This window comes from Ursus americanus, chromosome 24 (genome assembly GCF_024610735.1).
Source record: "Ursus americanus isolate L20-20 chromosome 24, mUrsAme1.1.p, whole genome shotgun sequence".
Taxonomy (NCBI): domain Eukaryota; kingdom Metazoa; phylum Chordata; class Mammalia; order Carnivora; family Ursidae; genus Ursus; species Ursus americanus.
The window spans coordinates 36,211,434-36,237,296 of NC_142150.1; the positions used below are offsets into that span (position 1 = coordinate 36,211,434).

The 25,863-nt window shown below is 39.6% G+C and overlaps 1 protein-coding gene and 1 long non-coding RNA gene across 4 annotated transcripts; one reads left to right on the forward strand and one right to left on the reverse strand.

Moving 5' to 3' along the window:
* The first annotated feature begins 6 nt into the window (after nucleotides 1-6).
* LOC123785083 (uncharacterized) lies at nucleotides 7-24,181 on the forward strand. Of its 3 annotated transcripts, none has more exons than XR_006777593.2 (5): nucleotides 7-1,045; nucleotides 11,376-11,452; nucleotides 12,153-12,243; nucleotides 21,622-21,858; nucleotides 22,078-24,181. It is a non-coding gene; the product is annotated as an uncharacterized LOC123785083 (long non-coding RNA). The 3 variants fall into 3 exon arrangements; XR_015721437.1 differs by having other exon boundaries at nucleotides 9-644; XR_006777594.2 differs by having other exon boundaries at nucleotides 9-308.
* LOC123785082 (olfactory receptor 10V1-like) lies at nucleotides 8,056-9,172 on the reverse strand. Its single transcript, XM_045786754.2, has one exon. The coding sequence runs from the start codon at nucleotides 9,084-9,086 to the stop codon at nucleotides 8,148-8,150; it is 939 nt and encodes a 312-aa protein (XP_045642710.2). The 5' UTR covers nucleotides 9,087-9,172; the 3' UTR covers nucleotides 8,056-8,147.
* Nucleotides 24,182-25,863: the final 1,682 nt, after the last annotated feature.

Below are 25,863 nucleotides of genomic sequence, written 5' to 3' on the forward strand. Positions count from 1 at the left end.
GTCCGAGTCACGAGTTTTCCGTCACCGACGGGGCGGAGAAAGCCCCTGTGATTGTCACAGGATATGGCTTTGGAGAGTCCCTGGCTGAGCTTGGGCTGGGAGGAATGGAGGTTCCTGGGCTGTTTTTCCAACGACCAGCACGGTCTTCGGGGGGCTCGGCGGTCCTCGCGATCTACCCTGTGCGCGGAGTGGAGGGGGAAAAACCCGACAGGCCCAGGTCATCGAAAGGGGCTGAATTCGTCACCACTTTGAGCGGCACGTCAGCCGCTGAATCCACAGCAAGTCTGGGCTGTGATTTATGTCTCGAGGTGATGACGGCGCCCGGTTTTTAAAAAGCGGAGGCATGTTCCGGGAGGTTCAACCAGGGTGATATTTTTAGGCGCCAGGCGCTCCGGGCACGTGGCGCGGGGGAGCCAGAAAGGGCAGCGCGGCCGAGGGCAGGCAGGAAGGTCATCGAGGCCGCGGAGCGCCACCCCGGCTACGCCGCTGGGGGACACCATCTCCTGAGCGGACCGAGCCCAGGAAAGAATTTGTCCAAGTTGTAAGCTTCCGAACCCTGGTTCCAGGAGTCTGGTTCTCCACCTGTGTTGGCACCGCCCAGGCCCTTTCGGCCCGTTGAGCTCATGGAACTTTCTCTTTTCCCCGTAAGGACTAAACTTCAACCGCGAAGAATTAATTCCTGTGCATTTCGCAACTCGTTTCTCCGCGTGTCTGAAAATGCAACCTGGCGTAGGAATGGCATACAGTAAATTCCTCACATGCTAATCAGAGCCTGAGTCTGGACACTTTGGATATTTGGAAATAGAAGTTCTGGGTGGGAATGCATGCTTTGTCACTGGCCATCAGATTTTGGGCAAGTTACCTAAACATCTCTGAGCCTTAATTTCTTCGTAAAATGGGTTTAATGATACTTGCCTCACAGAGTAGTTGTTCAATGGCATGATGATGTTAATGTTATTAATACAGATTGAAGTCTGCCTGGCACTCTGCTAGGTGCTGTATATGGACTATCTCATTAAATCCTTCCTTATGCCAACCCCACGAGGTAGGTACTGTTTTTTCTCTATTTTGTAAGTGAGGAACCAGAGGATTAGAGATGTTAAGTAATTTGCCCCGAACCACCCAATGGCAAGTGGCAAAGCTGGCAGCTGGACCTCTCTGATTCCAAAAACCTAATATCTGAAGCACTGTGACAATTTAACAGAACCAAGTGCTTACGTGGGCCAGGCCTGAACCTTAAAGAGTAGCAGGCAGAGGATAAGATGATAGTTGGGTTTCAGGCATGCACTGAACATTACAAAACAGTATTAGGTAACAGCAAGTCTTAACAATGACCAAGGAATTGGTACTATATAGACCAGGGGTTGGAAACTATGACTCTTGGCTGAATCAGGCCAGTTGCCTGCCTTTTTAAGTAAAGTTTTGTTGGAATACAGTCATTCATTTATTTATATATTATCCTTGGTTGCTTTAGGGCAACGAAGGACGAGATGAGTACTTAGAGTGCAGGCCATTTGGCCAGCAACGCCTAAAATATTTACTAACTGGCTCTTTGTGGAAAATGTTTGCTGATCCTTGATAAAATCATGTTTTCTCATCACTATGTTAGAAATCAGTTGTTAAAAAGAAACCTACATCTCTAATTCATGGACCACTTAAGGAAATATAAGAGCAAGCAGAAAATATTTAGAACTGAATGATAAAACGTATCAAGACTTTCAGGCTATAGCTAAAGCAGTTTATAAAGGAAAGTAGGGAAGTCTGAATATAAATGAAGTGGGTAAACTTGGGGAAGAAAGAAATAATAAACAGTAATTAAAGAAACAAGTCAAGGTATCATAGAGAGGATTAACAAAATTATCCTTTTTTCTCATGTAACACCTGTTCGTGGGGGAGATTAATGAGAGTTCCTTTAAGAGAATAATGCTTTTTTTTTAAAGTTGGGTAATAGATCCTTTATTAAGATGGGGAGGGTCCAAGTTCTTTTCCTAAGTGATTCTTTAGAAATAAGGTCTGATGCCTCTGGAGAGTGTCCCTTGAGTGGGTGAAAGAAAAATCTCTCTTGCATGCCAGGTAGGTAGAAGAGGCTTTGACAGATGAGAGAGGACATCAGTTAGACAAAGCCACTGAGTTTTCTTTAGCAATGTCTGTCCTTTCTCCAAAAGCTGCAAATAATCCCTCGTGGTATTTATAGGCTCTATACATTCTTTTAAAAAAATTGAGGTAAAACAATCCATTTTCTTGTGAGACTATTTTAGATGGCTTTAATTTTTATTAAGTAACGTGCTACTCTAAATCAGTGGTTCTCTGCCTCATCGGGAGAGCTTGTTAAAACACTGCTGGGCCTCTTCCCCAGAGTTTCTGATTCAGTAGGTCTGAAGTAGGGCCTGAGAATTAATTGCATTTATAACAAGTTCCAGGTGATGCCGATGCCGCTGGTTGTACTTTGAGAACCATCGCTTTAAGACATTAAACGTGAAGGCAGAGTGTTACAGAGAAGGAGAAGAGTGATGGGCTGCCCAGAGGGTCATTTTTCATGTTGTCAGCAAAGTTGCAGTACTGTGTTCCTCCTGGAGGTCCTAGCAGACAATCTGTTTCCTTCTTAGCTTCTAGAGGTTGCATGCATTCCTTGGCTTGTAGCCCCGTCCTCCCATTTTCAAAGCCAGCAGCCAAGAATCTTTCAAACTCTTCCTCTCATCCTCTCCTTCTGTTGTCACATTTTTCTCTCCCACCCTCCTGCTTCCCTTTTACAAAGATCGTGGTAACACTGGGGGCATCTGGATAACCCAGGATAATCTCCCCATCTCAAGATCCTTAATCACATGGGCAAAATCCCTTTACAGTTTACCACCTGTGGTGTGTGTGAACCACTGGGGTTATTTAAAATGATTTTTGGTGGGGCACCTGGGTCACGCAGTTGGTTTAGCGGCTAACTCTTGATTTCAGCTCAGGTCATCATCTCAGGGTCTTGAGATCAAGCTCTGCTTTGGGCTCTGTGCTCAGTGGGGAGTCTGCTTGAGATTCTCTCTCTCCTCCCTTTGCTTCTCCTGCCACCCTCCGCCCCCCCCCCCCCCCGCATGCTCCTGCGCTGGCTCAAATAAAAAAATCTTTATAAACATAAAATGGTTTTTGGGTAGTATAAAACGTTTTCTCATTATACTACTTAAAGGTGAAAAATAGAAGGTTTCACTAGGTGAAATCATGAAGGATCATTAAAAGGAAAATCAAGAGTGAGTGAGAACATGCTGGCCCCCCCCCCCCCCCCCCCCCCCCCCCCGCCCTGGCTCTCGGGGGCGCGGCTTAGTGCTGACCAGGCCTTGACACTAATGCACTGGGGGAACATCCGTCTTGTATTAGTAGTAGTGTTGATTGGCTGCCACGGAGAGGTGGGGAGCGATGGTAGTGTTCCAGGGTAGGTCGTGGCTTTGGAAGATAAAGCAGCAAGCCAGCTTCCTCACACGTTTTTCTGGTACTGAACTGTGGCGCAGTTGCTTCCATTATTTCCTTCGGGTTCTTTGAGCCTTGCAGGGCCGGGATGGGGGCACAGGGAACTCTTCCCCTTGTCATTTATCTACACAGCCCAGGAAAGGATGATGATTCCCTCCTTCTGGGCCCTTCTCAGTGAGATTACGTGACGGAAGGCAGAAACCCTGTATTTCGCATTCAGCATTTTATTCTTATCACATCATTTACTTCAGCACTTAGTAGAAATCGTTTGAACGTTTCTGAGTTCTTTCAGTCGTAAACCAATATGTAGAGAAGAATTGGCAAGGTAAAAAAATGGATTCTACCTCCTGGTTCGTAGGAGAGGTCTTCACATGCTATACCTTGAAGGCCCAGGTCTTCAAGTACCTTTAAGTATCTCTTTGCCTTGGTTTCTTACAGTTCCTGTAGAGTCACCAGAACAGGGTCAGGTGGCAGCATCCCTTTCAGACCATTTCCTTGCCCATTTTACTGGCTACAGCTGGTGCTAAGGAAATGGCAGGGTAGAAGAGGGCTAAGAAGAAGGGTAGGGAGTAAGGGAGGAAAGCCTATGAAAGCTTAAAAAGCCTAACTCCCCATCCAACACCTTGGCATTCCCTGTGCCTTGGGCTCACTGGTAATCTGTTTCTGGCATTAGCTGGACTTCAGTATTTCCCCATGTCTAAGTGCGACAAAGATAGGTAAGCTTCTAGTTTCTGGCCTTTTCCTGAGACAGTTGGGGAAAGAGAGTGATTCAGGCTGTTCGCTGAGGCTGCTACACTGGAGGGACCTTGGCTGTATCTCTTCCTTTGGGCAAACCTTGCAAAAGAAAGAGGCTTGTTCAACAAAGTATGAAAATTAGTCAAAATTCCATGAACACCATTAACCAGTCTTGAGGCATTCTATTAATTACATTGAAGCCTGATGTAAAATACAATGATCTTTAAGAATTCAGGCACACTTGCTTCCCTCACCTATTAGCTAACACTTAAGTCAGGACAATTATGATTGAAGAGATGCTTGCATTCTGGTATTCTTTTTTTTTTTTTTTCCCTATTAGTGAGATAGGATACTTATAATGTAAAACACCTGACATTTTGGACTTTGATGGTTAACTTGGGATGTTGTAGTTATTCGATACACATAACAGACCATCCGAATTTAGTGGTTAAAACAATAATGATGTATTTTGCTAATGAATCCGCAGTTTGGCCAGGACACAATGGGAACAGCTCATCTCTGCTCCAGGTGGCATCACGTGGTACTGCTTGAAGCTGGGAATGACTCAGTGGTTGGTTGCTGGAACCATCTGAAGTTTCACTCACTACCTGGCAGTTGGTCTGTCAGCTGAGACCTCAGTGGGGTTTTCAGCACTTACATGTGGACTTTCTATGTAGTTTCTTACTTTTTTCACAGCATGGTGGCTGGGTTCCAAGAATAAGTGTCCCTCCATAAGGGCCAGTTGGAAGCATATCCCCTGTCATGACCTAGTCTTGAAAGTGACATAGCATCACTTCTGCTATGTCATCTAGATTCAAGGGCAAGAAAGGTGGACCCCACCTGAAATGGAAAGAGTGTCTGTGTCACAATGGAAGGACAGCATGTAGGAAGGGATATGTCACTGTGGTCATTTTGGAAAATTGGGGCTAAGGACTGGGAGACAAGGCTTTTTGGATAAAAGAGGCCAAGAAATCTCTTCAAACAAAAGTCAAATCAAGGGAAGTATTCTTCTGTCCTTAAAAAGTCACCATCACCACCACCACTACCTGGGTTTATATGATGGTGTGTGACGATGAGACAGAATTAAAGGACACCTGGGGAATTTTTGCAGTTTTGGAGCTTATACAATCTTTGGTAAGGATATACCCTGATTTCCATGGTGGAATGTAGGCACGTGCATGCAAAATCCCCCTAAAATGCAGCTTGTCAGCCATTGCTGCCTTCATTCCGTATCTATTGCTGCACAAAAAATTACTCCAAAACATAGCAGCTGAACACTAAAATCACATTTTATCTTACAAACCTTTGGAGGGTCAGGATTCTAGGAGGAGCAGCTTAGCAGGGTGATTCTGGCTCATAGTGTTTCAGGAAGCGCAGTCAAAACGTCAGCCAGGGGTCCAGTCATCTGAAGGCGGGTCTGTGCCTAAGTTGGTTCACTCACGTGGCTGTTGGCAAGAGGCCTCAGTTTCTCTCCACATGGACCTCTCCATGGAGCTTTTTGGCTATTCTCAAGAACATGGCAACTTCTTCCAGAGTAATCAGGGAGAGGCTGCGGCCACAGTATCTTCTGTGACCCAGTCTGAGAAGTCATAGGTATCACTTCTGCCACATTCCATTCGCTAGAAATAAATTAACCAAGTATAGCCCACGCTCAAAGGGAGGGGAATTAGGCTCGATCTTGTAAAGGGAGGAATATCAAAGGATTTTTTGAAATCACCACAACCTGTTTGAAGGCAAACTCTAGTCCTTTTAACTGGACAATTTCTGGAAAGAGAAAGAGATTGTAATATTATGATGATCATAAAACACCAGTGGTACAAATAAGGTGATGTTGGTGCAGGAATATATGGACTGACTTACGGAACAGAGTAAGTGCCCAAGAAATAGAACTTGACAGAAATGTGTATTTACTATGTGATAAAGATGATAATTCAATGGATAAAGGAAGCATGATTTGGAAATTATACTGAAGCAATTGGTTATTTTGAGGTAAAAAATAAAGCGTTATAGCACAGCATACAACACAATAAATTCCAGAATGATAAATAAGTTCCATGTGAAATTTTAAACATAAAGCAACAAGAACAAAATATGGATGAATATTTGTATGATTTCAGGATAAATGTTTCAGAATTTATTTACTATAAAAATGGAAAAATCACAAAGCAAAAATTTGAATACTGAATTCTATAACATACACACACGTATAGTATACATATGAATAGTGTATATAATGTAATATATGCGTAAAATAAGCTTTCAAAATATTTTCCACACATAGGGAAAGTATTGACAAAGTACAGACTTAAAAATAGATCTTAAAATTCTTTAAGCATCTTAGAAAAACCCACAAAGATTTTTAAATAGCTATAAAATATATAAAAAGGTCAAATTAAGTAATAAATGTAAACAAGATTACTAGTTGCCATTGTAAAACCATCAAATTGACAAATAAGAAAGGAAGAACTAAAGAAAGGAAAAAAAGGAAGAAAGAGAAGGGAGAAGGGAGAGAGTGAAGGAGGGAAGAATGGAAAGAAGGAGGAAAGGAAGGAAGCCAGCCCAGTGTTGACCATGAAATTATAAGGCAAATACTTCTGTAAATAGTTGTGAGAGTATGAATTTGTAGTCTCCAGGAATGCAATTTGGCAATGTTTGTGTAAACAGGGGTTTAAAATATTTTAACCCTTGGGAAGTAATTAGAGTTAACACACAATGAATCATTTTTAAAGATGTTTATCACAGTGATACTTGTAACAGTGAAAGATTGGTAGCCATTTAAATGCCAATAAGGATAAATGGAAATGTTATGACAACCATTATTTTAGAAGGCTACTCAGCAAGGTAGATATTTATGTTACAAGTTAGAGAATGCAGCAGGGTACCAAAGCTCAAAATATAATACGCATTATGTTAAAATACCCAAATATTATCTAAGGCTTATTTTAATTGGTGGGGTTAGAAATGATTTTTAACTTTTTTCTGTCTACTTTTATGTTCCCCAATTTTTATAAAATCAATGTGTATTATATTTAAAAATGGGGAAATGTTATTTTAATTTTATTTTAAAGATTTTATTTATTTGAGAGAGAGAGTGAGCACGAGAGAGGGGAGGGTCAGAGGGAGAAGCAGACTCTCCGCTGAGCAGGGAGCCCAACGTGGGACTCGTTCCTAAACTCCGGAATCACGATCTGAGCCAAAGGCAGTTGCTTAACCAACCAAGCCACCCAGGCGCCCCCAAAAATGTTATTTTAAAAGTAGAACCATAGCAAGACAGATTGGCAAGAGCAGAAAAAAGAAGTTCTCATACCAGTTCTGCCAAATAACCTGGACCCTTCTTGAAACTTCCCATTCTGAATGGGGTGAAGATATTGTTTATAATTTTGAAGCATCGCCAATTACACTTTCAAAATAACAATACATTCCAGATATTTATTACATTCCAGATATAATTTTTTATAACTTTTCAACAGTAATGGGTCTCAGAATAAACATTTCCCAAGACTCAGTCAATAGAAAGGAGAAAAATAAGGCTTTATGAGTGGAAACTTGAAGAATTATTAGTGCTCTTAGAAGGAACCTCTTGTAGTTATTCTATGAGTATTTGTGGAATGCTAACAGCAAATCTCAGTATATAGCCTTGTGGGGAGATAACAAATAAATAAGAATGTCCTTTGACATCACTTGAAGGAATTCATCAATTCAATAAACAGGTATTGATTATCTGCTTTAGCTGTTTTAGGCATTGGGGATGTATCAGTGAACAAAACAAACAGAATACCTGCCCATCAAGAATTTACTCTCTCTTATTTTAAATGTTAATATCTAACTTTCAGGAGCTTGCTCTATAGTTGGGAGCTAGAAATTAACTGGGGCCTGAAGAAGTAGTGAGTCAATTCGCCTGAGTTTATCATTTTCCAAAGAATTATTTCGTGCCATTTACATGAGTCCAGAAACTCCCACATTTCCTAGTGCAGCAAATGTCTTTTCATGACCTTCTTTAGTGTATCTTTCAGCTCCTTGTTCCTCATACTGTAAATCAAGGGGTTTAAGACAGGGGTGACAAAAGTGTAAACAACAGACACCACACGACCCATTTCTGGGTCGTAGCTAGAGCTGGGGCATAAATAGATAAGGCTGCAGCAGCCATACTGGAGGAGAACCACGGTCAGATGAGAAGAGCAGGTGGAGAAGGCCTTGTGCCGCCCCTCTGCAGAGCGGATCTTCAAAATGGCGGCCACGATGAAGATGTATGAGATGGAGATCAGGGAAAAGGGAATGGTAAGGGTGATGACACTGACAATGAAGATCACGGCTTCTTGCATTCGAGTATCTCCACAGGCCAACCGCAAGATGGGGAGCACATCACAGTAGAAGTGAGTGATTCTGTTGTGGCCGCAAAATGGCAGGTGGAAAATCAGAGCTGTTAGTTGTAAGGCTAGAATGAAACCAAGGACCAGGGCTCCCATAGCCAGCTGGGCACACAGCTGCCATCTCATGATGAGGGTGTAACGCAGGGGATCCCGAATAGCTACAAACCGATCATAAGCCATGATCCCCAAGAGGATACAGTCAGCACTGCCCAGAAAGACAAAGAAGAACATCTGTGTGCCACAGCCTGTGAAAGAGATGGGTATTCTCCCCATGGTCAGGAGGTTGACCAAAGCAAGAGGGGCAACAGTGGAAGAGTAAAAGATCTCCAGGACTGCCAGATTGGCCAGAAAGAAATACATGGGAGTGTGGAGTGATCGCTCTGCCCAGACAGTGAGGAAGATTGTGGCATTCCCAATGAGACTGCCAATATACATTAGCAGGAAAGCCACAAAAATAAGTATTTGTATCTCCAGGATGGGTGAAAATGGATGAAAGTGGAACTGGATGTCTACGGTTTGGTTTTCATCCCCCATAAAAGTGGCACATCAAGTTTTCTAGGACAAAAGAAAAATTATGTTAGGAAAGAAAGTGCTTTGAGCTTTGGGATGAAGGTGATGATACTGTGTTAGCACCCCTAGCTTTAATAATCTTGAAGATGAGTTTATAGCGGGCAGATCACTCTCTGTTCTTGCTTGTGTTTGCCAGCTCACATTTTTAAGAGAGTTGGCTCAAGTTAACTATAAAGCCTGTCACTTTGAGTAAGAGCCAAGTTGATTTGCCCCATGTGGCAATTGAGCTCAGGACTTTGACTTCACTTTTGTTTTTCAACAGCCAGTTGAACTAATAACCCCTGAACCTCTAAAAATACATATTGCCTAGCAATAATAGACTGGCTCTCAATATGATCTTGAGTGCAAGTCCTATAATATACATTGGGATCATATTATCCCATATAAAGGATGCTCCATTGTTCTTTGAAGGGTAATCTTCCTAGACAGGAAAAGAGGTCAGCTTGGGCCAATGCAGGAGCATTGAGCATGATGGCTCCATTACTGGTTTGTGATTGCAGAAAAAACTCTGAGCCTTCTAGTATATTGGCCCTTAATTGTAGGCACCCCATACCTTTTCCAAACTTTCTCTGTGTTTTTAACAAAGAGTCAAGAGAAGTACAGCAGTTTTAGAAACAGCATCAATATAGACATCTAGCTTTGGGAAGTTTATAAAAATTCTTCCCCCATGACAATTGGACAATGCCCACATTCTTGCATATGGCGGAGAAAGTATCAAGTATGATATCTCGTACACCTTTCTAAAACAAACGATTTTTTTTCTTTTATTCTATTTTTTGTGATAATTTGTTTTATGTATGTCTTATTTATCATAAGTATATGATCTTTTGCAGGATAAGAACTGTATCTTATTCCTCCCCCTCTACTGCCTAGTATGGTGACCAGTAAATGTTTGTTGAATGGATAAATAAATGAATAAGTTTTTCACAGCCTGGGTAGATTTGCATTTAGGCAGAGCACATAGTCTTGTAAAGTGTGACTTAAGGATTCAATGAAGGAAAACATTCCTCTTACAAGCTGGGTACAGCTTAGCTCCTTTGTGTTTAGAAAACATTGTCACTGAAAATTTGCCCATCTTATTAGTACTTATGAGTTTGACTTCAAATGATTTAGTGCTCAAATCTCAGACGTGTTTTCCTGTATGAGGGAAGTAATCGTCTCTCTCCATCTCCCTGAATTTGTTTGAAGATTAGACTGATGTGCATTTCTGGTCTGGGCATTGCCCTACTCTGCGCCTCACCACTGAAAGGGACCAAGCACCAAATGTAGATTTTCCTCTAGACCATTGGGAGTAGATTGGGCTAGAATAGACTTTCAAAAGGAGACTAGAGCATTTGAGACAGCCAGGGCCTTGTTTCAGTCGTTTTGTAGTTACTGTCACACCCATAAATACACCCTCTACCCAATAGTTATCCCATAGGAGGTCATCCAAACTCCCATGGTTTTGTTCATTACTGCTTGGGTCTGGGTCGGGCTCATCCTACCAGGAATAAGGCTAGACATTTACCAAAGGGATAGGAGTTGAAGGGTCTTGTAAAGACTCTCATTCATAAATTTTTTTTTTCCTGGTAAAATGAAAAATTTATCCAGCTAAAATGAACATGTGAGCTAAGACGCATGGGGGTGAGAGTGTAAATGAAGAGGGTCAGTTATTTTATCTGTCATTTTATCTGTCAATAGCACCTTACCTGATTTGATTTGCCAGAATCAACTCAACTTCTCTTTGAGGCCCTGGAAAGGGGAAACATTTTATTGTTTTATTTTATTTAAAAAAATGTTTTTAAGTAGGCTCTATGCCCAGCATGGAGCCTAACACAGGGGTTGAACTCACAACCCTGAGATTAAGACCTGAGCTGAGATCAAGAATCAGACTCTTAACTGACTGAGCCACCCAGGCACCCTGCAAGGGGGAATGTTTTTGAGCACTGTGCATATGGGAGGGAAAAGTGACATAATCTGGATAGAAACCTTGAAGAACAACTAGATGTCTTATAGCAACTTAGGGACAATTTGTTATAGACCACTCTATGCTTTTTAAATGTATTTATGTTTCACTATCTCATTTAATTGCCTTAAAATGTTCAGCAGATAGGAAGGTAGCTATTAAGACCTCCATCTTGAGGCTGAGGCACAGAGAGGGTAATTAACTGACCCATTATCCTTCAGTGATTTAGAGGTAGAAGAGAGGCTAGCATTTAGATCTCCTTGTACTTATCAATGATTACATAAATCTTACCTCGATTCTTGTTGCAGGACCATGAACCAGCTGTGATCTTGTCACTGACAATCCCAGTGAGCTCAGAACAAACCAGCAAATGCCTTTTCTCGGGGTAAGGCTCTTACATATATAGAATGACCTTAGCGATGCTAGAGGAAAAGATAAAAGAGAATTCTGTTCAGAACTTCTAGCTAATTCCATGAATCTACAAGGTTTATATTATTGGGGCTACTCTAAAAATACTACTAATTCAAATAAAGCTTGATGAGACTTGGCTTAGCCTCTAAGGAGGTCAGATTATCTCAGAATTAAAGCTGTGCTTACAGGAGCCCAAAGCATCAATCTCTGGTTCCTAAAAACACAGTCATACTGATTGGTCTGCAGAATTGGCAGTAAAGCCTAGCAGAGTTAAGAATTTGAAGTACCGGAGTTGAGAAGCCCTGGGACCATCATCTGTCTCTGCTATTTACCATCTGGGTGACCTTGAAAAGTTTCTCTCTGTGCACTTCACTTTCTTCGTCTTCAAAATGCAAATAGTATCAACATCTATCCCATAAAGTTGTTGTAAAGATTAAATGAGAGAATGAGTATAAAGTGATTTGTACAGTGTCTGGTGGTATTGTCATTCCAGGCTAGCCACTGCCGTAATTGATTTTTGAAAGGCTGTACTAATGGCCTGTGTGAGTCTTGCCATAGACACCGTGTTCTTATTCTGATACACTAATATACAAAATCTTTGGTGATCATGTTTTCCTGCTTTTAGTTCTCTATGTACAATTACATGTCTTCCTGCATCCGATTTACCTCCACAGGACAAAGTATAAGTATGTTGGTGTGGCATTGTTATTACTCCATTTGAACCAGGACAATCGAGTCCCATGAGGGAATCCGGTGACTATAAAGGTATTTCCAATTCCGTCTGAATTTTCCAGTGTATCTTGACCTTTATGAATTTTAATTACTGTAATTGATGATTTAGCCTGTTTACATTATATTTTGTCTTACTTTGCATTCTCTAAGAAGGAGGGGCTCATGGCTCTCATATCTCATGCATACCATTGTACACCCAGCACCTATCGTTGTACCAGAATACAGGAGGCAATATAAGACTGAATGCATGCATGCATGAATGAAGGATTTCTTACTTGTCTATACGAGGGAAAGGGAGAACATATAGCATTGTCTGGAATAGTTTGATGTTCTTGTAAGGAACAGTTCAATGTAGGGCCTTATTGCAATCCTCATGAGAGATGAAAAATAGGAGGGAAGTTATCCAGAATATTATGAATCTTGGAGCTGGAGCCAAAAGAATTTCTACATGATTCCTTAGGACCACACAGATTTGTGTTAAATAATGGGATGTTAAGGCGTTAGCCTATTTACTCACGAAATGGTCATTGCCATTCTTGTGACTAGATGCATAGCTTCTCAGGTCTGTTTCTTTTGAGTTGTCAGATGTCTTTCTGCTCTGAACCCAAACTGGAAATTGTTCAATGCACAATAAAACTGTTTTGATCCCCTTCATCTGCCTTTGCTTGGACTAAATCATGAGAACAAGAACCCATGATAAATGGCAGGTCTGTAAGTCACTGATTACCTGGAAAGAAAGTCAAAACATCGATTAAAATTTTCCTGGTGCAGCCAGTCTTCCAGACTTTTACAGATGTTACAAAAGCCAAAGACAGAGACAGAATATTTATTATTCTAAGGGATAATTAGAATCCTCTTATTATCAAGAACTCTGGTGGTATATCTCCTTTGCTATAATCTTCAGAGTTGGCTCTTACGCACATAGGTGAGGAGTCTGATGCCCTACAAAGCAGCTGGGAGAGATGCTGGAATTGGCTGAGAACTTACCTTCCTCTGGAAGGAGTTACTATCTTTAAATCCAAGTGTTATTTCTAAAGATTTCCCTCAATCCTCAAGCCTTTACAACTTCTGCAGGGACCTTTGGGACCAGCCTCCCTCGGGTGTCCCCAGATCCCTGTCCACACACAAGTGCCGCGTCGTGGCACAGACCTTGTCATGGCTCCTCCCTCCCAGAAGCCACACTTACCTTCAGTGATTTCTGTCAAGCACAGTGTCTCTTCAGCAATCTTGCATCTTGCTGTGTCTTGGTTCAAGTGAGGCATTTATCCCTCGGAGCCTGGTGTCTTAGGAGAGTTTCACAATCCACCAGTCAAGTTTCATCTCCAACAGTGGTTTATAGCCCGTAGAAATTCAAAGCAAGGAAAACAAACAACCTTTATCATCCATTGTTTAGTTTTTAAAGAATCGACTTACATTTCATTGGTCATTTGCCTTGATCAAGTCATCTCCTTTCTCAATGGTTTTAAAAATAGTTCTGGGGTGTTATTTTCCATGATAGTGTCATTAAGCCAAAAACAACCACCAGAATAGTCTTTCTTCTGGAATAAGATCACTGGTGTCATTTTCATAAAGAAAAAAGATAATAAATAATATACCTAATCACCTAGTAAAGGGTTGAGAAATTGAATCAGACATCTGATTATTATTATTTTGTATTGAAGCATAATTAGCAATGGGATATTAGTTTCAGGTGTACGACATATTGATTCAACAATCTATACATACTCAGTGCTCGCTGCCCTAAGCGTAGCCACCATTTGTTGCCACGCAACATTATTATGGTATTATTGACTATGTTCCCTTTGCTGCACTTTTTATCTCTGGAACACTTGATTATCTTGAAGCAAGCCCCTTGATATTTTGTAAGATGAAGGCAAAATTTTGGATTAACAGCATATTTCATTGCTGTTCATATATTCTGAAGTTGTATAGACATATCTTTAAGTTATGTCTTTAAGCTTCTTGAATCATTATTATTTCTTCTCTCAGAAATTGGTTTGGCATCACTACCACCATAGGGGAATATCTTATTTTTAAGAGACTTAAAAATGTTCTTTATTAAAGAAGGGTGTACCCCTGAAACTTATAATACACTATATATTAACTAACTTGAGTTCAGATAAAAAAAAAAAAGGGAAGGGGGCATTGGAAAAAAAGAGATGAACAAATTTTTATGGATTTAGAAACATATTCATTTAAAAATAATGTAAAATATGTGTAAAATGTGCACATATTATAATATGTAATGTTTTCTAAGTGCTTTTGCATTACTCTTTTATTCTCACACTATCTTGTTAGGTTGAAATGATCATTCCCATTTTACAGATTGGTTGATAGAAGCTCACCCAGGCTACGTAATGGATAGTACTCGAGCCAGGGCTGAAATTTAGATTTCATAACCTACAGTCCTTTTTCGTTTATTATAGTAAGGTGGCTTTAGTCTGTATTATTGTGGCTATAATAATTGTTACTACTTGCTATTAATTAAGCTTTTTGGTTTAATTTTATTAAAACTTTCTAGTAACCTTTTCTCTTTCCACCCGTTGTCTTTTTGAGTCTATATTTCTCTTGATCAATTAACCTTTAGAAGAGGATCATTTTCATGGTCACTTGGCTTATAAAGCTTCTTTTAGGTAGAAGAAAGTGCTTCTTTTTCAAGTTAAAACGTTAAGCTCAGCGCATTATTTGTTTTTCATTCACAATTAGAACACAGCGTGTATAAAGTATACAGATCAAATTACTGAACTTAAATAATAGAAAAATTGAATTTTTTAAAAAGATTTTATTTATTTATTTGACATAGAGACAGCCAGCGAGAGAGGGAACACAAGCAGGGGGAGTGGGAGAGGAAGAAGCAGGCTCCCAGCGGAGGAGCCTGATATGGGGCTCGATCCCAGAATGCCGGGATCACGCCCTGAGCCGAAGGCGGACGCTTAACGACTGCGCTACCCAGGCGCCCTGAAAAATTGAATTTTTAACTACAATAAATAGTACTGGATATAATAATCTTTTTAATTTTTATTTAATTTTTGTTTTTAATTGAAGTGCAGTTGACATGTATTAGTTTCAGGTGTACAACATAATGATTCAATAGTTGTATATCTTATAAAATGTTCATCACGAAAAGTGTAGTCACCACCTGTCACCATACAAAGTTATTGCAATATTATTGACTGTATTTCCTATGGTGTACTTTTTATCCCTGTGACTTATTTATTTTATAACTGGAAGTATGTACCTCTTAGTCCCCTTGACCTGTTTTGTTCATCCCCCTACCTCCACTCTCCTCTGGCCACCACCAGTTTATTCTCTGTATTTATGAGTCTGTTTCTCTTTTGTTGTTGTTTGTTCGTTCCTTTGTCTTGTTTTAGATTCTACGTATAAGTGAAATCATATGGAATTTGTCTTAGTAATTTCTTACAAAATATTTATACCTCTTGCTTCCATGGAAACAAACTTTTTCTGAGTATTTCAATGCTTACCAGTTCTAGTATCTCTGGTTTATAGAAGCCATCACTAGGTTCGACAGTCATCTTTCTTATGCCATTGTAGACCTTAAGTTTTTAATAAATATTGTATTTTGGAAGCTATGTTCTCCACTAGAACTGATATTGGCAAATTTAAAAATGAGAGTTAAAAAATCCTGAGACCTAGATAGTATTTGAAAATGTGCCTAGTAAATTATTCCTGTAAATATATTGCACTATTAAAACAGGAATCTCATACTAGAGCTTAGAAAACTATTTAAGATTTTCAATTCTGCGATACACTGAGTTCATATCAATGACACATTCCTTATTGTGCTCACTCAGTTTCAAGATAAAGTTTGACATATGACTACAGTAGCTCACTTTCTTCATAATTCTTTAAATTACACATGTCCAGTCAGATACGGAAAAGACCACAAAATTCTCTTAGGAGTATAAACCTTTCTTTGAAAGGTAATATTGTTGTTTTTAATAGAGAAAAACAATAAATTGCTTTGAAATTGATGAGCTGATTGTAAGATTCACAATTCATAGTTGAAATGCATGTTGCTCCTGGTTTTTTTGTTTTTTGTTTTTTCCTTTTAATTTTCTGGGTTGGAGAAGTTGCCATCATGTTCAGAGATTCTGAAAAATTTACTTGGAATCAATATATATTGTGGTTACTTTTTTTTTTTTTTTGAAACAATTTATTGGTCTCTTTCATTGCTTCCAAGGGCATCAAGTACAATGAATTTTGGTGCCTGCATTATATTGCTTAAAATATTAATTTACATAAAATATTATGCCAAATTATAACTTGGAAAAGTGAATTTAAAAGTAGATATTTTCTAAAGTATGTCTTTGGCTTGCATTCTAGAAACTATATCCTTGTTTATATTGTCAGCAATTTTCTGAAGAGCATTGTATACTGTGTTTTTAGAGGCATGACAGCAAACTCAATTTTTCTATTATATATTTGACAATGGCTCCAAATTTATTTGGTAAATATGTCTTAAATTTGTTCTAGCGTTTTGTTGGGATTGAAAAATCATTGTATATCTCTTGGATGATATAAAAGTTCACTGGCATCAAAGGTGAATTTTGCTACTTTGTTCACAATAGAATGGTCTAGAATGTTTTAGAGGATCTTATGTTTCAATCTATTATGTATTCCATACAAATTTGTAACACTGTCGTATGTCTCATCCACTCAAATTATTTGTATCTGGATTAAGCTCTTTTTGGCAGACAAAAAAAAAGAACAACTAATGGTCCACTTAGTGCATACAGCACAGTATCTATTATATTGTAGGTCCTCACATAATAATATCTCTGAATTGTCCAAATATGAAATCTCTCCATATTGTGATTTATTATATATTAAAATTGTTCGTGTTATTTTTCTGCTCTGTGGCCCACTGTTACATTACTGTTTAAAAGCCAAATCCTACCTACCATTCAAGACCTTCTCTATAAATTTTTTTCTTCTTAAATTCCATTGGATTTTCAGCAGAATCTCAATTTTACTCTGTATTTTAATCAGGCAATTTCCTAAATAGGTTCTATACTTTCCCACCTACCTGCTTTTGCTCATCTCATGCCATTATACTAGACATATCCCAGGGTCACTTGCCATCAAACTCCAACCTATCCTAAAATTCTTACTTAAAGAGGTATTTTCTCCATAAAGTCTATCCTAATAGTGTATTTAGGAATAGGATTTTTAAACTTTTGTAGTTCTTTACATAAACCTTGTTTTTATTATCTTACAGGTAATTGTGTACTTAAAAATTGTTAGACTACATATCTGATTAAGGGCAAAAACAATAGTGAATTTATTTTTTAAAAATTCTACACATGTAGTTACTCAGTAGATATTTGTTAACTCAAATCAATCTTCTTGGCCACATAAATGATGAGACATCCAAGAAGACTTGGTGATATGAGAAGAACTACTTTAGACTGGAAAGCTGTGCTCATTCATGGGACTCACAGTAGATTTTTGTTCAACAAATATTTATTTTGAGTGTCCTCTTTGTGCCAGAAGATGTACTAGTATTTAAAGTGTGCAACTGACCTGAGAGGAGGAGACAATAAACAGGAACCCACAGGAACTGTCCCCCAAAGGTGCAGAACTTCAGAACAGAATGCGGACTGCTCTTGGTGAGACAGGAGATTTTATCTTTTTTTTTTTTTAAGATTTTATTTATTTATCAGAGAGAGAGAGAGAGTGAGAGAGAGAGCATGAGTGGGGACAGTGGGAGAGGGAGAAGCCTGCTCCCCGCTGAGCAGGGAGCCCAATGATTTGGGGGCTCCATCCCAGGACCCCTGGATCATGACCCAAGTCAAAGGCAGTCGGTTAAGCCTGAGCCACCCAGATACCTCGAGAAAAGAGATTTTAAAAGAAACTTCACGGGAAAATGGCATCATTTAATGAGAGCCTAAGAGACAATAGGAAAAGCTCAGGACACTAGGTATAGATGCTGTAGAAGAGCCAAAGATGAACGTGTCACATTGTAGTAACAATTGGAACAACTTAAAAATCAGATAGTAAATATGTTTTAGGCAAGTTGAACAAATCAGGGTTAAGAATTGGACTTCCCGGAGCCCAGAGCCGTTGAAGCTTTCAGTAGGACAGAAAAGTTTAGGTTAATATAGAATTGCCAAAAGCCATAAAGAATGCAAACTATGTTCTTCTCTAGGAGACCAGGAACCAGGGACCAGCGCTGTTGCAGAACTTAGGTGGAGGACGAATGAGACCATAAAGGGTGATCATGGGGCTCATCTCTAAGCCAAAATAAGAAGCATTTTTAAGGGGGGGTGACTAAGATGATCTCCAAATATGAGAGTCCCACCAATCCTGATATATCTCATGCTGGAAAAGAAACTTTGTGTAATGTCTGCGTCTCACCTTTAAATGGAGATTAAAAAAAGCAACTGAACTTGGATATTTCACAAGTGTATCTACCAACTCAACCTGTGGTTTGAGTTAACGTACCATAAAATAAGCAACATAAATTATAAGACCTCTATCCTTTCCATTTTAGCTTTAAGAACAGGAAACTTGAAGATGTAGGGACCTTCAGAGGGACAAAAAAAATAAGCTCTATTTTATGAAATCCGAGAATGTAAAACAAAACCCAGCAAGAAGAAATTATAGAGAGATAGCTTTTCGTTCTATAAAAAAAGAAATACCTTCATTGTTTCTGGTTTGAGGTAAAATGAAGTAGGTATCGGGGCGCCTGGGTGGCACAGCGGTTAAGCGCCTGCCTTCGGCTCAGGGCGTGATCCCGGCGTTCTGGGATCGAGCCCCACATCAGGCCCCTCCGCTATGAGCCTGCTTCTTCCTCTCCCACTCCCCCTGCTTGTGTTCCCTCTCTCACTGGCTGTCTCTATCTCTGTCAAATAAATAAATAAAATCTTAAAAAAAAAATGAAGTAGGTATCATCCACCCTGTCCCTCCCACTGAATGCAGCTAAAAAACTTGGACAGAAAGCAAGGAGCAGCTATTTGAGGATAAGCAAATAGTAACAGGTAGTTTGGGAAAGAAGGCCAGATTTGGAGGACAGCTGAACTGGTGGTTGGTTTGCCCCTTTTTGTTCCCTCTCCTGTGTCCCCTGGCCTGGACTCAGGGCAGCCTGAAACCCAGAAGCGGACATTGGCTTGGATAGACAGGGCTCCAAGAGGAACCATCTAGTTCAGACTGGAAGAGTGAGAAAGGGATCTCCTGCTGGTGACAATGGCAGCAGTGGGACCCACATGCACCTTAAACTCAGGGGGAAAGGTACCTTTCTCTTCAATCAAAGAACTTGTCTCTGGAAGTTAAGGTGAACCCAAGTGGATTTTTTTTTTTTCTCTCCCGTCTTCCTGCTATTTGGACTCAGACCTGGGTGCAGTCAAGGGAAACTCCCTTCAGAGTAGGTAAATAAAGCCTCAGCCTTCTGACCAAGCAGGAGAACCCAGGGAACTGGAAAGTACCAGGGAGATTTTACCGAGGGAGGAGCTCTGGAAAGTGACCTGATAAAGTTGTTTATGAATTCCTGGGCTCAGCCATGAGTCACAAATGGGTGGAAAGGATTCCAAACAGCACGCTAGAGACTTTGAGGGCTTAGATGGAACTAAGAGATAAACCACCTTCCAGGTGCCAGACTGGCCACTGGGTAGAACAGGTGTAGAACATATGTGAATGTCACATTAAAGGCTTTAAAATGCAACTGACATTGAAGTCACAGCGTAGAAGGGAGGGGGTGGTGGTGGTCAAAGAATTTCCAACACTTTGAATCTAATAACCAGAGAAATTACCGAGGCTAGTGTTGATAGTAACCCTGCCAGCTCTGGTCTCAGGAAGAGAATGAGGATGGGGAACAGATGGTAAAGATTTGGGGATTGCAATCAAATGTTGATCCCTTCCCAACTGGACTACCTTCTAGAGCAGTGGATCTTTTTTTTTTAAAATAATAATTTTTTATTATGTTACGTTAGTCACCATACGGTACATCCTTAGTTTTTGATGTAGTGGATCTTAAGCTGTATTATGTATCAGAATCACATGGAAGGCTTGTTAAAACTCAGATCCCTGGACCCCACCTTCTCCTACTAGTGATTAAGTAGATCTGGGGCGGGGCCTGAGCATTTGCATTTGTAACAGGTTCACAGGTGATGCAGAAGCTCCCGGTCCTGGGACCTGCACTATGAGGGTCACTGTTGTAAAATAGCATTGCAAAGGAACCAACTGGGTTTTAAGTGCATATCATTAATTGGAATAATTGAGAAGCTAGCTAGGATCCTCTGTGACTTAGCCTTTTTGTCTAGCAGTTATGTGTTAGATATTAAACACGCATACACACACACACACACACACACACCCACCCCTTGGCCCCTAACCCTAACTCCAACCTCCAGAAACAGCTACTTCTCCCACTTCCCCTTCTTTTTCTTCATTTCCTTCCCGTCCACCCCCTCATCCTCCCTCCTTATTCTTTTTTCTTCTCCTTCTCTAGCAGCTCCTATATTAGCTCTTGAAAAAAAAATGTGATTTTCCTGACCTCCAGGGACAACAAGAACTCCTTCTCTTTATTGGTTTTCCCTCCCTCTTCCTCTATTCTCTTTCTTCTCCTCCCTCTCTCCCTACTTTTACTCCCTCCTTGTTTTGGATACGATAACAAAACATAGTTGGAATTTTCATCAGAACAATGAGAATTCTCATCCGAATGATGACTCAGTAGAAGCCCCAGAATTTTTCCTCCAGTAATTATTCACAAGTTGTTGCAACATGGGACACTGGATTCCATTGTTCATAGATACTGTAATGCCTTTTGGCTCATTTAGTAGTTGGCCACCTATTCCTGAGTTTTCCAGGTGAATAATGGATCTACAGATGGGATTCAGTGGTTCATTTACAATTTTTTGTAAACTGAACATACAGGATATATACATAAAGAGAGATCAATCTCTAGAAAATCAGACTAAAAATTCTTTGTATTTGCAGTGGAGCCCACCACCTCAACACTGGATGGTCCTTCTGTACTATTTTGGTCTTTGGTCTTTGGGGCAGAAAGAAAAGAACCTGAGAAAGATAACAGAAGAACTAGTTTTACCAAGCCCTACAAAGAATAGGAAAGAATCTTTTTTTTTTAAATTATTTTTTAAAAAGATTTTACTTATTTATTTGACAGAGAGAGACAGCCAGTGAGAGAGGGAACACAGGCAGGGGGAGTGGGAGAGGAAGAAGCAGGCTCCCAGCGGAGGAGCCTGATGTGGGGCTCGATCCCAGAACGCCGGGATCACGCCCTGAGCCGAAGGTAGCCGCTTAACGACTGCGCCACCCAGGAAAGAATCTTTTTGAATGTCAAGAAAGAAAACAAAAACTATACTTACAATCTTTCTGAAATCAAGAAATGAAGAATGAGTTTGTTTTAATTCTTTTCATAATTTTCCTTTTTAGGAAAGTATCCAGCAATAAAACTGTTCAGCCTACCTCTTTAAACAGCACAATAACATTGTACCTGAATTTAATGACCAGAAGAAGTGGAGAAGCTTTATGGAAAAAAATAATGTTTATTATATGTATTATTGTAAAACTGGAAATACCTAAAATGTTCAGTTTTGGGTAATGATTTGACTTTCTGTATTAATCAGCAAAAATGTCATACAACAAAAAAAATCCCAAACCTAGTGACTTGTAAGTATTTCTTTAATTAATTTCTTGGTGGCTGGGGGGGGATGGGGTAACCATGTGATGGGTATTAAGGAGGGGGGGCACACGTGGTGATGAGCACCGGGTGTCACACGCAACTAATGAATCGTTGAACATGACATCAAAAACTAATGATATGCTATATACTGGCTAATTGAACATAATAAAAAAAGTGATTTTCTTATATTTTACTTTTTTATACAGGTGATTTTATATCAGCTGGGGCAGCTCTGATTCCCGTTACAGGCTGGCTACACTTGGATCCAGGCTTTAGATTATGTTGAGGTCTGCTGCACAGGTCTTGTTTCGGGATTGACGGGTCAGCTGCTTCCGGTGGCATGCCTTCCTCATTGTGATACAGGAAGCTGAGGGGATTAGTTAAACTAACCAAGCATGTCTGAAACCTGTGTGCCATCATGCCCATTAGTATTCCATTGGTCAGGGAGAGTCACATGCCCAGTGTCAGCGGAAGCAGCCTTTACTCTGCCACTGCAAGGTTACATGGCAGAGGGAGTGAGGAAAGAATCGGAAACAACAATCTAAATCTACCACATTTTCCCAGTCACATGAGGAGAGGTTTTTCTTTTTTTAAAAACCTTGTTATTGTGGATAATGTCAAAATTATTAAAGCAGCTAGAAGAGTACAATGAACCCCCATGTACCCATTACTTAGCTTCACCAGTTATCAACACCTGGCTACCTTTCTTTCATTTATATTTCCATTCACTCCCTTGAGTGGATTATTTAATCTCCTGGATATCACACACTTTAGGATCTATCTCTGAGATAATTTAAAAAAATTTTTTAAAGATTTTTAAAATTTATTTGAGAGAGAGAGAGCATGTGCATGCACATGAGAGAGAGAGCGAAAGAGAGAGAGAGAGCACGCTCATTAGCATGAGCAAGGGGAGGGGCAGAGGGAGAGGGAGAAGCAGACTCCCCACGCAGCAGGGAGCCTGCCCACAGCAATGATGCGATGACGGGGGCTCAATTCGAGGACCTTGAGATCATGACCTGAGTCGAAGGCAGACTCTTAACCAACTGAGCCACCCAGGTGCCCCTGAGATGCTTTAAAAAAAAGCATAGCCACAATCTCTTGAACAAATAATTTCTTAAGAATGTGATAGAAATAAAATTCTATAGGAGAGCACAGGCAGGAATTTCTCTGACATTGGCTATAGCAATATTTTTCTAGCTATGTCTCCTAAGGCAAGGGAAACAAAAGCAAAAATAAACTATTGGGACCACATCAAAATAAAAACTTCTGCACAGCAAAGGAAACAATCAACAAACCAAAAAGACAACCCATTGAATGGGAGAATATATTTGCAAATAACATCTCCCATAAGGGGCTAGTGTCCAAAATATATGAAGAATTTATATACAACTCAACACCAAAAACAACAATCCAATTAAAAATGGGCAGAAGATATGAACAGACATTTCTCCGAAGAAGACCTACAGATGGCCAACAGACACATGAAAAGATGTTCAATGTCAGTTATCATCAAGGAAATGCAAACCAAAGCCACCACGAGGTATCACCTCATGTCTGTCAGAATAGCTAAAATCAAAAACACAAGAAATGAGTGTTGGCGGGGACGTGGAGATAAAGGAGCCCTTGTGCATTATTGGTGGGAATGCAAACTGGTACAGCCACTGTGGAAAACGGTATGAAGGTTCCTCAAAAGATTAAAAGTAGAATTCCACAACTGGGTATTTACCCAAAGAATGTGAAAACACTAATTCAAAAAGATATAAGCATCCTTATGTTTATTGCAGCATTATTTACAATGGCCAAATTATGGAGACAGCCCAAGTGTCCTTCAGTAGATGAATGGATAAAGAAGATGTGAGATACACACACACACACACACACACACACACACACACACACACACACACACACAATGGAATATTACTCAGCCATAAAACAGAATGAAATCTTGCCATTGCGACAATGTAGACGGATCTAGAATGTATAATGCTAAGTATAAATAAGAAAGTCAGAGAAAGGCAAATACCATATGATTTCACTCGTATGTGGAATTTAAGAAACAAAGTAAGTGAACACAGAAAAAAAGACAAAAAAACAGTCTTAAATAAAAAAAGAACATGGTAGAATCTTGGTTATCAAAAACTGTCTATAAAAGATTTGTAATGACATAGGAAATGAATATAACTTTTAGTGAAAAAAGATAATGTGTAATTGCAAGTATGTTAAAAATATGCTGTGCGAGAGATCGAATGGAAATTTAACAAGATGTTAAAAGCTGGGAATAAAGTTGTTTTTCAGTGCTGGGAATAACTTTGTTTTTTAAAGAGCATTTTATTTTTATCTGTTTAAATACTTTCTTTAATAATTATGGATTTTTTAATGAAAATAATGTCAAACTTAAACATGAATTTAGGTTGCTGGGCAAGTCAGGTTACTTATTTGGGTATACAATCTTCCCTGATAGTCCTGTTATTGGTTTACAGAAAAGGAAGCATAAAAAAATTAGAAAGAGTAGCGAGCATACTTGCCATTAGAAGACCTTTGGCAAAGCACTCAAATCTTGGCGTACTCTTCATTATATAATAATATACATATATAATATATATAATATAATGATAAGCTAGGAACATTTTGATCTTGAGGATCAAGTACATGTGAGGACATTCTGTAAATGGAAATTTGCTGTACAATTGAAAAATATTATTATTTCTGAGACCAAATTCCTAGCTAGAACCTGAAGGTTGATAACCGTAATATCATGTTCTAGACAGCAGGCTGTGGGAAATTGTCATGTTCTTTAGTTTCTTGAGGTCAGTTGGAAAGAGCACTGGGCTGATAACCAGCTTGGCCCGGGTTCTAGGTCCGGCGTTGCCCGCTTACTGGCCTGGTCACCTTCTGAGAGTCCTTCCTACTTTTTTTTGGGTTGTCGTTGTTGCAAAAATTAGGAAGCTGTGTTAGATGATCTCTAAGGGCCCTCTATATATCACAAATAATTGTTGGCCAAATGACTAATGCACAATTTTGGAACTGAAAAGTAATTTTTCAGAGAAGGCATAATGCCAGCATTTGCTTGCCGTCATTAGATTGATTTGTTTACTGTCTCTCTAGGTTAATATTCTGTACTGTGTGCAGATTTGGTGAGAGGAAATGAACCAATTAAAATGTGGAAGCCAAGTTTTAATAAAGCAGATGGCAGAGTAGATCATGGGTTTGATATTTAGAGCCATGCTGTATATGCAAACAGATCATTTTGGAAACTCTTATGCTGCCTTCCATGTGAGCTGGACTTAATCAAACCATTTAAGTTGAAGTTTTGCTTTTGTCCCTTCCTAGCTAGGTGACCTTGGGCAAATGCCTTAGCTATCTTGATGCTCCATTTCTCAATCTCACAAATGGGTATTATAATGTCAGCTTATTAGAGAGTCTATTAAAAGGATAAAAATGGTAATATTCTTGGAACAGCTTTATATACGAAAAAGTTCTGTATATAGCGAAGTCTCTGTTTGATGTTCAAAAGGGTAAGTCATCTGGAAGTGTAGCATTGTCTGTTTTCATTCATCTTAATGAAGGAAGCTGGTAAAGGGAATAATCAAAGCCCATAGGTATTAAGAAAGTAGGGAACAAAAGAAATAATTAGTTTCAAAACCTGGACAAGAACCAGAAATGAAAGCTGGAGTTTTGAATGTTGACACTGGAGCAAGAGATTTGTCAGGAGACCAGGGCTTCAGCTCAATAATTATCTGCTCCCCAGATTCATTGCCCTGGGCCTTATTAAATGAAGTTAGGACCTTTAGGGATATATATGTGGGCATGATATAATAATTCTCAAATGACACTGTGTGACCTTAAGGCATAATCATCAGACTCAGGAATAAAGTTGAATTTGTTTAAGTTAACTCTAGCGAAGAGAACTCAGACAGTAACTGTAAACAAAGAAGCCACGCACATCTAAATAAAGGGTACCAGGTCCCAAATACTGGGGTCAATAGTTG